Source organism: Diachasma alloeum, unplaced genomic scaffold (genome assembly GCF_001412515.2).
Source record: "Diachasma alloeum isolate Michigan unplaced genomic scaffold, Dall2.0 Dall_scaffold_00202, whole genome shotgun sequence".
Lineage (NCBI taxonomy): Eukaryota > Metazoa > Arthropoda > Insecta > Hymenoptera > Braconidae > Diachasma > Diachasma alloeum.
The window spans coordinates 843,637-856,272 of record NW_021680367.1 but is presented as its reverse complement, the minus strand read 5'-3'; the positions used below and the strand labels follow the sequence as shown (position 1 = coordinate 856,272).

At 35.3% G+C, this 12,636-nt stretch overlaps 1 protein-coding gene across 1 annotated transcript in view; it reads right to left on the bottom strand.

The window, feature by feature from the left end:
• LOC107035925 (histone-lysine N-methyltransferase PRDM16) overlaps positions 1-5,589 on the bottom strand; it is a 66,788-nt gene extending 61,199 nt beyond the window's left edge. Inside the window, exon 1 of the mRNA XM_015253574.1 lies at positions 5,527-5,589. Within this exon, the coding sequence (XP_015109060.1) occupies positions 5,527-5,569 (43 nt within the window). The 5' untranslated portion in view covers positions 5,570-5,589. The remainder of the gene's footprint in view (positions 1-5,526) is intronic.
• Positions 5,590-12,636: the final 7,047 nt, after the last annotated feature.

The following is a 12,636-nucleotide window of genomic DNA, read 5'->3' as shown; positions in this document are numbered from 1 at the left end:
ATAGAACCTGGGTTAAACTCTGGCTAAATCCTGAATAAACCCTGATTAAATCCCGGCTATACACTGATTAAACCTTGATTGAAACTTGATTAAACCCGGACTGAAAACGAATTCGAGTCTTGAGAGTGTCTGAATGTAGAATTATTTGACAGAACGAAATAATACGGAAAATTTCGATGACATTTCAATTGATGATAGCACTATGACATGAAAAAATAAAAGAAGAAAATCTCTTTATATTATAAAAAATCAAATCGACTTCTGGCGATGAAAGCAGCTAAAAGCGAAGTCGACGTGAATCCTTTCACCGCTTGGCCACTGAATTGTTTTATTACCGTCTGTCAATAAAAAAAAATTATTTAAATGTTTCATTGCAACGCGAAATAGTTTCTCCATATCCATTCATTAACAGAAGCTTCGCGGTTGAGCCAGTGATAACAGCTAGATTTAAGGAAAAATGGTGGAAATTCGCAGTGAGAGTGAACTAAAAAGAGAAAAAAAAATACTGAAAAAACTATGAGCGTCCGCTTTATCGTGCCGCACGCATTGTTTGCAGTTCCTGGGCTTTGAGTTTACGACATGGGACTATCCTAGGCACACACAAGTGCATTTCATATCGCGCCCTGCGGTCTCCACGGTTTCTCACGAATACGACAGGTCCGCGAGATAGGGATCCATCGGGGATTCCTTGTGGGAAGGCGAGTGATAACGGAGAATGATGTGTTTAACAAGAAGGTAATAAGTTTTATTGAGTGGCGGCGTTTCGTCTTTTCGGGGTTCGATGAGTGTTTGGATTAGCCGCGCAATTGGGACGTTATCGGAGGATGATTTAGAAGTGATAAATTTAGGTTTTGGAGATTGTGAAAGAATAATCTCGATGATCGACGAATTTATTTCTCTGTTTATGTCTCGGTGGTGAGTCAGCGCTGGGGGTCGCTCTGATGATCTAATTGAGATCTTCGAATTGATATGGGATATATCATCACACGATTTCACGTCGGAGGCGCTATGCTATTTTTTATTTAGTTATTGAGAGTCGAAAACTGTAATGGATTTTTTGTTTCCGACGCTTTGTTTATGAGTTATCAAGGAAAGAAACGACAGCCAATCAAACGCTATTCCCCGATAGAGAAATCATTTCCTCTTTCCCATTTAAGGCGGAAGGATGATGGCATTAAATGTCTAATTGATTCCAATCAATTTCATCCCTCGATATTGAATGAGAGTGGAGATATGAATTTTTTAGGTTGACTCTGATTTTTAGCGTCACATTGCATGTAGCAACCAAATGGCTCTTACACCGCGGTGAAATTTATTGCGAGTTGCCTCACCCGGGCATGATGATGGAGGAACAATTTTTTTCAGATCATTGTGCATTAAATGCCCAATCGATTGCCATCATTTTCATTCCTCCAGCCCAAGTGAGAGAGGAGATATTAATTTTCAAAAAGAGGGTGATTTGCGGTGGATTTTTGCTTTGTTAACGAATAACTCCTTAACAAAGCGCCGGAGACAAAAATTATACTAGACTTTTCATCTCCAACTAACTCCCCCAAGCTACTAATGAATTTTTTGTCTCCGACGCTTTGTTTATGAGATATCAAGGAAAGAAACGACAGCCAATCAAACGCTATTCCCCGATAGAGAAATCATTTCCTCTTTCCCATTTAAGGCGGAAGGATGATGGCATTAAATGTTTAATTGATTCCAATCAATTTCATCCCTCGATATTGAATGAGAGTGGAGATATGAATTTTTTAGGTTGACTCTGATTTTTAGCGTCACATTGCATGTAGCAACCAAATGGCTCTTACACCGCGGTGAAATTTATTGCGAGTTGCCTCACCCGGGCATGATGATAGAGGAACAATTTTTTTCAGATCATTGTGCATTAAATGCCCAATCGATTGCCATCATTTTCATTCCTCCAGCCCGAGTGAGAGAGGAGATATTAATTTTCAAAAAGAGAGTGATTTGCGGCGGATTTTTGCTTTCTTAACGAACATCCTTAATACGTGTTGAATTCTCAATGAAATAATTTTTTCAACATTGTAAAACATGAAAATTTAGTTGTTTAATAAAAATTTCCATGACTCGATAAAAAAATCGCGAAAAGAAAACAATTGAAAACGCCATATCTAAAGCTTATTCAATAATTTTTCTGTAAAATATTTATATAATTAGAAATTATAATTGGAAATTAGAACTAATTAGAAATAATTAGAAATTTAATTTTTGATATTTTCTTTAAATCTCAATTTAATTTTCTCCGACATTCATGTTAAAAAATTGGTACACTAAACTATCTGAGAATTTTTTAATGGAAATCTCATAATGAGATGTCATCCCATTGTGCCCCATCAGTTTCCAACATCCGGCAATAAATTTATGAATGAATTTCCAAACGAAAAACTTCCCGTAATCTCTGTCTTTCCCACAATTCTTTATTTAGCTTCACTATCATTTCATCGGGCGTCTCATAGTAAAAAATCCTAGTCACTGGTTTTTCCCTTAGGGCACATCGCAGGCCACTCGTGGCATAACTGAAAAAACACGAGCCACTTGGACAATCTCGGTAGCTCCCTTACACGCATTTTACGATATCAACACAGGCGTCAAGTATCGAGGGATATCGTCCAGTGTTCATGTTCAACGACACCCTCCGTGAGATTACTGTCTTCATTTTTACGATCATCCTCATTCCCTGTCCTCGGTGAATGCCAAAGGGCCCTGTTTGTTTAATCGATCAGTCGTGTGAGAAGCACTTCAACTTTTCAAGTGATGCGAGAGAATTTCAACCAATCGAAGTGGAAAATTTTCTCTACTATTCAATATTCCTTTTTTAATTAATTGTTTATAATCATTCTCATTGCAAAAAACAATACGACCGATGAGAATCATATGCCCCAATTTATCAGCTGTTTGATTTTCAAATTACATTAAACGATTTGCTCATGCTCTAATTCCTATCCTCACTGAATACGATTTTAATCATAATTACAATTCAATTCCTTCTAGAACACATTTTAGAGTATGAGTTTCTGGAATTCAATGTTTGTTGATACTCTGGTAAAAGAGCGTGGCCACGCTGTTATCAATTTTTAGTTAGTTCACACGGTAATTCAGTTAATCTGTTGTTCATCTCATCAATATAATTCCGTGCTTAGAATATTCTCATCTCGTGTTATCAGCACCAAATTAAAATTAAAACTTCATTTGGAATATTGAATCACAGCTTCTTTTTATTCATATCAGAAATTTTGTATTTGGATATTAATATTATTTGTTCGAAGTAAAAAAATCGATCATCATTTTCACTTGATTGCATTCAGATTCTCCTATCCTTAACGTCAAAAATGTAAGATAATCTCATTATTCTAGCTATTAATTCTAATCAACTTTGTTCGAAGAAAACTTTGTAAACGCAATATTAAGAAAGTAGAATTATCCTATTTTCCTCTGACCTAAATGATTTGGACAATTATGACTCGTTTATTCATGTTTCATAGAATGGTATTCAATTCTCTTTCGTTTTTTGGGCGGGCTTCATGAAAATTCGACGCAAGACGATTGTCCTCATGAAAACCGCCTTACTGTCTAAAAAAAATCATAATAAAATCCTATTTCGCTAGAAAATTGAGATTGATGGAGCAAAACAGGTCGTCATCATTATTATCATCATCACTACTACTTTGTTATCACGAGAAATGTTTTTATGGCGTAATAAGCGCGATTGTCCTCCAATTTTTCCACCCATGATCTAATCTGTCGTCCTCCTCCGGTACAACTGACCCCCGGGAAACCCGGTCTCCAGTAATTAAGCGAATAATTAGGAGAGACTAGGTGTCGGAAGACGAAAGCACTGATACTGCAGTCTGTGGGTTTCACACGAACGTAACTAAACCGCAGTGAGTGACCACAGGACGTCCTGGGTGATACGCGGAATATTTCCTAAATACCCGCGCTATCCCGGGTGATCATTGGTTGACGAGGTCTCTGGGATGACTGGGAGGGTCAATAACAGTCCACATGCGTCAAAACAGGGAAATCAATCAATTTCACGGACTCCGAGTGCATTTTTTCCGCTCGCAAACTAATTTCGTTTTTTATCAAATGAGGTTTTTTGGGGATAACTCGGGAGTGACAAGAGATAGCAGAATGAAATCAGCATCATCAAAGAGCTCCGAAAATTCTCGTTAAAAAACACTGGTTTTGAACCCATTTTGCCCCGCTACTTCCCTGTAACTGATAAAAACTAGATTCAGAGGGTAAAATAGTTTCTTACTGTTTTCTTCGAAACTACTGGGGCAAAATGGGTCGTTATATTGTGTTTTCCAGCCGAAATTTCCCTGGCTATACAATTATCCTATTGTCAACTGCAAATTCCCAAATTTTTATTTTTCGAAAATTCACATTTCGAGTTTAAAACTCGAAAATTACAAAAAATTGAATCCAAAAAATTATTTGCGCCACTAGAATTCATAATCACCGTGAAGATACCAGGAATATTCATGAATAACGTTCAAAAGGAGTAAACACTGCCCTCCAGCCTTCGAAAATGGACATTTCCACCGGAAAATCATGAAGAAGTCGCTTACCGAGTGAAGTTTTTCACAGATATCTTGATACTGATAACAGATAGCCAAATAAAATCAACACCATTAGAAAGCTCGGTAAATTCCCGTCGAAAAACATTGGTGTTGAACCCATTTTGCCCCGCTACCTCCCTTAAACTGATAAAAACTAGATTCAGAGGGTACAATAGTATTTTACTGTTATCTCCGAAACTACTGGGGCAAAAAGGATCGTCATATTGTCTTTTCCAGCTGAAATTTCCCTGGCTATCCAATCACCCTACTGTCAACCGCCAATTCCCATATTTTGATTTTTCAAAAATTGAAATTTCGAGTTTAAAACTCAAAAATCACAAAAAATTAAATCCAAAAAATCATTTACAGCACCAGACTCCGTAATCAATGCGAAAATATTAGGGAAATTGATAATTAAAATTAACGAAGAGTAAATACTGCCCTCAAACGATCGAAAAATGAAGTTTTTTACGGATTTCTTGACACTGATAACAGATAGCGGAATAAAATCAACACCATCAAAAAGCTCGGGAATTTCTCGTTAAAAAACACTGGTGCTGAACCCATTTTGCCCCGCTACCTCCCTTAAACTGATAAAAACTAGCTTCAGAGAGTAAAACCGATTTTCACTCATATCTTCGAAACTGCCGGGGCAAAACGGATCGTCATATTGTGTTTTCCGACGGAAATTTCCCTGGCTATCCAATCCTCCTACTGTCAACCGATTCCCAATTCCCAAATTTTGATTTTTCAAAAATTGAAATTTCGAGTTTGAAACTCAAAAATTACAAAAAATGAAATCCAAATTTTTTTTCCACCACTAGAATCCGTAATCGCCAGGGAAATTAATGAATAACATTCACGAAATGTAAACACTGTTCTGTAATGCTAAAAAAACGTGAATTTTCCCCGCGAAAATGACAAGAAAATCGCTTACCACTGTGGCATGTCTCCCTAACGCTGAGATCGAGACAACTCATGTCGATGTCCTCGCGATTCCTCAAACCTCACAAGCACATCACAACCCCGTCGCGAATGGGTCAAACCACCACGAAAAAATCATCAAAATTCATCACAAAAAACCTCATAATCACAATATTCACTCTGTGGCGCTCCTCCGCCAGCCCTCGGAGTTGCGGGGGGGTGGGGGGGTGAAACGTCACTCGGGAGGGCGAGAGGGAGTGCGCAGAAGAATTCGCGAGTTAAAATGTCCCGGAGGTGCCTCGGGCCGCGGTTGGGAAAAAAAAACTACTGGTGGTGTGGGTTCTTAGATAGAGACGAGTGGAGCTGCGCCGTGTCAGCTGGCTCTTGGCAGACTAGAGTGATCCTAGGAATCAGTTGAGAAGAGGATGGCACTGGTGGGCTCCCGTGGGAGCAGAATCAGGGACGATCCAGTGGATGGGGTGTGGCGATGACGTCTGCTCCGGGATTCTGGTTGGCCCGCAGGCGGAGCCACCCCGTATTCCGCTGGACTATCCCCCCCTCGAGGTGCCGCGGGGGGTACAGCGGAGACCGCAGCATCACGAGGGATGGGACGGATGCGGGAGAGGGATGAGAGAGGGATGGGCTGGGAGGGGGGGACGGGTGAATCGCATTTTTCGGGGGCGGGGAGGGGGTGCAGGTTGATGGGGTTCTTGGGACGCGATTCCCGGGGGCAGAGAGGGTCTGGAGATGCGGACGCGTCGGGTGAGCCGTCATATGACGGTTGTGAGACATGACGAGACGCTTATGACGGCTGTCACGATTTCGTAAGTTGCTTTGTGAATAAAACGCGTGGGCAGTGATGCCGCGGGACGAGACAAGACGAGACGAGAAGATGTAGTTTCTCGTCTCGTTGTCAGGAAACCATTGTCTCGTCTCGTCTCGTATCGGAATACGAGAGCAATTTCTTCTCTCGTCTCGTCGAGAATTGAGAGATTCTCTCGTCTCGTCTCATATCGTTGTCAGGAAACCATTGTCTCGTCTCGTCTCGTATCGAAATACGCGAGCAATTTCTTCTCTCGTCTCGTCGAGAATTGAGAGATTCTCTCGTCTCGTCTCGTCTCATATCGTTGTCAGGAAACCATTGTCTCGTCTCGTCTCGTATCGAAATACGCGAGCAATTTCTTCTCTCGTCTCGTCGAGAATTGAGAGATTCTCTCGTCTCGTCTCATATCGTTGTCAGGAAACCATTGTCTCGTCTCGTGTCAAAATACGAGAGCAATTTCTTCTCTCGTCTCGTCAAGAATTAAGAGATCCTCTCGTCGCACTTCATCTCGTCTCTATAATCAAATTTGCACAAAAAAAATACACAGTCTCGTTTCTGTCATTGTCTCGAATGACTCTTCTCGTCATGTCGCTCGTCTCGATCGTCTCGTCTTGTCTCGTTTTTCTCGCGTCTCGCGGCATCACTATACGCATGGGCAATATCGCGAACGAATGGAGAGAGTAAGGCGGTTCTCATGGGTGCAATCGTCTTGCGTCGAATTTTCATGAAGCCCGCCTGACAAACAAAAGAGAATTGAATACCATTCTATGAAACATGAATAAACGAATCATAATTGTCCAAATCATTTAGGTCAGAGGAAAAGAGAATAATTCTACTTTCTTAATATTACGTTTACGAAGGCTTTCTTCGAACAAAGTTGATCAGAATTAATAGCTAGAATTATGAGATTATCTCACATTTTTGACGTTAAGGATAGGAGAATCTGAATGCAATATAGTGAAAATGATGATCGATTTTTTCACTTTGAACAAATAATATTAGTATCCAAATACAAAATTTCTGATATGAATAAAAAGAAGCTGTGACTCAATATTCCAAATGAAGTTTTAATTTTTAATTTGGTACTGATAACACGAGATGACAATATTCTAAGCACGGAATTATATTGATGAGATAAACAACAGATTAATTGAATTACCGTGTGAACTAACTAAAAATTGATAACAGTGTGGCCACGCAGTTTTACCAGAGTATCAACAAACATTGAATTCCAGAAATTCACACTCTAAAGTGTGTTCTTGAAGGAATTTAATTGTAAATATGATTAAAATCTTATTCAGTGAGCGTAGGAATTGGAACATGAGCAAATCATTTATTGTAATGTGAAAATTTAACAGCTGATAAATAGGGCATGTGTCTCATCGGTCGTATTGCTTTTTGCAGTGAAAATGATTATAAATAAATAATTTACAAAAGGATATAACTTAATGAATGGATAGCAAAATGATTGATCATCTTCGATGATTAATCTCACTTTACTCTCATCACTGGAGCGCAAATGGCGCCTCGTAGTGAGTTAATCGCAAAGTTTACGGTGCTGTGACGTCATTACCCCTCCCTAGACGATTTATTCATGAATTAAACGAAATTATAAATTTGGGAATTTCTCACGTGTTCACTAATTTCTTTCCTAAAATAAAAAGTACGAAATTTTCTTATAGAATCCCTAAAATTATTATTTATGGATCAAAATGCAATTGGATTTGTTCTATTGTCTTGAAGAACAAATTAAATATCTAATATTCTGCGAAAATCTGTTGAAAACCATAACAGAATTCTGAACAATGTAAAAAATCGGTTCACACAGCCTCATTTGTGGTTCTCATATTACCTTGAACTGCAAAAAAAATTGAAGTTTCTGCTTGTTTCATACTCCCAATTTTTTATTCACTCTCTCTCCCTCTCTCTTCAGTCTATGACCCCTCCGAAACGTCACCCCCAACGAAAATATGAAGGACCGTTGCGGTCAGACGTCAGATTCCGAGATACAATTTTTTTTTTCGCAAACCCTCTTGAAAACTTCAGCTTTTCAACATGCTGGAAAAATTGAGGGGAGTGGAACAGAAATGTCGACCCCACGTGGAGACACTTGGTCAGTTACAAGGCGATTGGCTTCATCCAGGAGTCACTATTTTTTGTTGAACTTTTTTTCCTCACCACAGGGACAACAATATCCACGAATGCTAGGTGAGGATCATGTTGCCGAATTCTTTCTCAAGAACTCTTTTATTATCGAAAAGTCATTGTTGAAAATAACGGACAAAAATTATAAAATTGTTTATGATTCTTTTTTAATCAATAGAATCGAAAATTAAAAATAGAATTAAATTCATAATAAAATAGAACTAATTTCATTTTTAGAAAGAACAAATCAATTGATTTTTTCATTTCGATTTTTCTTTTTATTTCAATGATTATGGCACAATTGACATTAAACATTTTTTTATTTTCATTGAATAAAAATGAAAATTGGAATTCTCTCAAAGAATTGGAATTATTGAAACTAAAATGATACTTGTTCAATTATTATTATCATTATTATTATTATGATTTTCAATTATTCATTTTTTTTTCATTTCAATGTTGGTTCTTATTTCAATTATTATGTTAAATTTAACATTAAACATGTTTAATTTTCATCAAATATGAATGAAAAGTGGAATTCTCTTAAAGGTTTAAAATTATCGAACCTAAAATAATTATTGTTCAATTATTATTATTATTATTATTATTATTATTATTATTATTATTATTTTCAAATACTCAATTTTTTTTCTCATTAAAATATAATATTTCAGTTAATTTATTTCTATTTACTACGATTGGCTTCATCCAGGAGTCACTATTTTTTTGGTTGTTTTTCTGCACCACCACGACAACAATTTTTAATGAATGGAATTAAAAAATAAAAATAGAATTAACCTCGTTTTTACGAATGAAAAAATCAATTGATTTTTTAAATTCAATTTTTGTTTTCATTTCAATTATTATGTTAAAATTGACATTAAATATTTACTATTTTTATTTTTAAAAAATCAAAATTCCCTCAAATGATTAAAACTATTGAAATTAAAATGATTGTTATTCAATTGTCATTATTATTTTGTTTATATCATTCAATTTCTTTTTCATTTCAATATTGCAGTCAATTTATTTTCAATTAAAATTTTTAATAAAAAGAAATAATAATAGTGTTCTAGTGATCATTTCGTTATTTATATAAAAAATTTCATTGTAACTTATTTGAAATATATTTTCTGATTTAAAAAAATCGTATGATACATTTTTATTATGGGAATGAATCTCAATGAAACTGTGTGCCTGTGCGTTGGCATTCAATATTACTTTTTGAATGTAAAATATGAAAAAAAACGCGTAATACAAGGAATGAAACCCCACAATTCTTCATTCACCAGTGCAATGTCAGCCAGGAGGATAAGAATAAAATAAATAAATCTGGTATAGTGCGGGTGTAATTCACACGTGAAGGCATGTGTCGCCCCGTTATATCATTCTTTATAACCCCCAGGCGTAACGCGTGTATGTAATCCCCACGTAATATTTGTCGGTTGATTTACACTGGTATGAAATGTCTGTTATCACGTTTTTATTTTTATTTATCACGATTTTTTGGGGAATTATCTACATCTGCAGGTGCGTTTTTCAAAAAAAAATCTGAACCAATTCTTTTTCCGTTCTTCCAATTTTATTATTTTTTTCAAGGCCCGGGTGTACTATCTTTCGAACGTTATCTGGATGTTTTTTTTTCATCTTTCATCATCTGAAATTGTCAATTGAGTTCTGCATCATGCAGAAGTTTTGAAAATTATTAATGAATAATCAAAAAAAAGTAGAAGAAATTCTTAATTTTTTCAAAGAGCATTTTTAATTTATATTCAGAATAAGTTGAATAACAAGAAATTGGAAAATGTATCTGATTTACGGTGACAAATGGCGGCCTGTCACCCAATATCATGTAGGGGGAATACTGATTTCGTAAATATTTTCCCACACTGCACAGAGGCATTTATTACGGAAAAGGCTCTTTGAAGAAAGTTGTAATATTTTGGAGAATTTTTTAATCACACTTTTATCACATAAAAATGGCAGATGACTACATACCACTGTTTTGAAAATTGAGATACCTAGCTGTCACTTCCCATGAGGAGTTAGTGTTTTGTTATCCACCATGGAAAATGACAGCTAATAGATAATTTGCCACAGCGAATCAGATATTTGTAATTTCCACTTTTTTCAACTCATTCTGAATCTCAATTAAAAACACTCTTTGAAAAAGTTTAGAAATTTTTCTATTTTTTTTATCATTCTATCATAATTTTTGAGAATTTCTACATGATGTATCACTCAATTGACAATTTTGGATTACGAAAGATGAAAAAAATCCAGATAACATTCGAAAAATAGTACCCCCGGACCTTAAATTAAAAAAACTGAAAAGTTGTCAATTCGTAATTTATGTCTCACACTTCCTGTTAATTTTTATTTATTCTTTAGCGATGTTTTAGTAATAAAAAGTTAATTGAAATCGAATCGTATTTTCAAGTGAAAATCATTGACGTTTTTCACCTTTTCTGTTGATTCTTAATTGATTAATTAACGAGTTTTAAATGAATTAATAAAATTAAACTTAAGAAATAGTTTCTCAAATTGAGAAAGTTCTAATAAATTTGTTTATTATTTGACTTTCAACATTTTTTCGTTGAAAATTTGATGTTTTCCACTTGAAAGTCATATGTTTTCTTTATTAATTAACGATTTTTAAGTGATAGAAAAAGAATGAGAACAAAAACCAAATTGTTTTCCAACTAAAAAAAAATTTCGTGAATTGAATTATTAATTTTCTTTTTACATTTGTTCTATGAAAAACTGGAAATTTCAACTGAGATTCAAAATATTTATTAAAAAATAATCAAAACCGTGTTTCAATTTTTTTTTTTAATTTTTGTAATTGAAAAACATTGAAAATGTTCAAAATCTTCTACAACGAAAATCAAATCGGATTCTTAATTCAAAACAATTAATGTTTCTTACTCTTTTTATTCATTTTTTATTGATTAATTAACAATTTTGAAATGATGAAAAGTGAATTTAAAAAAAAATGGTTTCGCAACTAGAAAAATTTTCTAATGATTTGAATTATTATGTGATCTTCGACATTTTTTCTTAGAAAAATGGAACTTTTTAACTGAAATTCGATGTTTTAATTGAACAAAAAAATCAAAACTATATTTCAAAATATTTTCCAACGTTAGTAATTGAAAAACATTCAAAATCTTCTGCAAAGAGAATCAAATCGAATTCTTCATTCAAAACACTCGAAAATTTTCAGACATTCCACATCTTTTATTAATTAACTAACAAGTGTTTAATAATAAAAAATAAATTTGGAAAATAAATGGATAAAAAAAAATGTTTTGCAACTTGAAGAAAAATTCTAACAATTCAATTACTATTATTTTCATTCCGACACTGCTTCTTTTAAAAACGTAATTTTTCAATTGACAACAAAAAATACAATAAAAAAAAATTGTTGAAAAAAAAATGAATGGAAAAAAGTTTTGCAACTTGAATAAAAATTCCCATAATTCAATTACCATTATTGGAATTTCGACACTTCTTCTTCGGAAAATGGAATTTTTCAATTGAAACTGAATTAGGGGAGGTTGGGGTAAACCGGACCCTTTTGACTTTTTTTAAAATGTTAAAGAGGGGTTGAAATGTTGATAAAATTTAATAATTTTTTTTTTTCAATACAAAGAACAATTCTTTCCCTCTGTGACGAGCCCAAACTGAGCTCAATCGATCAATTTGTTTCTGACTTATGAATAATTTTAAAAAAAGTCCAAAGTGTCCGTTTTACCCCACCCGCCCCTGTCAAATTGAAAAAAAAAAAATGAAAATAAAATCGTAGATAATAAAAGGAACTTTTAGAAGTGTCACTCACTCGCAGTCTCTAAAATGACTCCACGAAATTTCAATCGTCCATGAGACAATCTGGATGTAGCGAGGAGACCCCGTAGTGATGCAGACGTTTTCACAAAAAAAATATTAATAACACGGACGGAATAAGAGAGACATCATGCCCCAAGTGACGAAGGGAGATAACGACAATTGCGGGGGTGTGAAAAGTGTTGGGGAGCGGTTGGAGGAGCGATGAAGCGAGGAAACACACCATGGAAAGAAGAAGGAGAGGGGGTGGCAAGTGTTTCTGTCAGTTTAATAGCTTCGTGCCACCCCCCCCCCCCCCCCCCCCCCCCC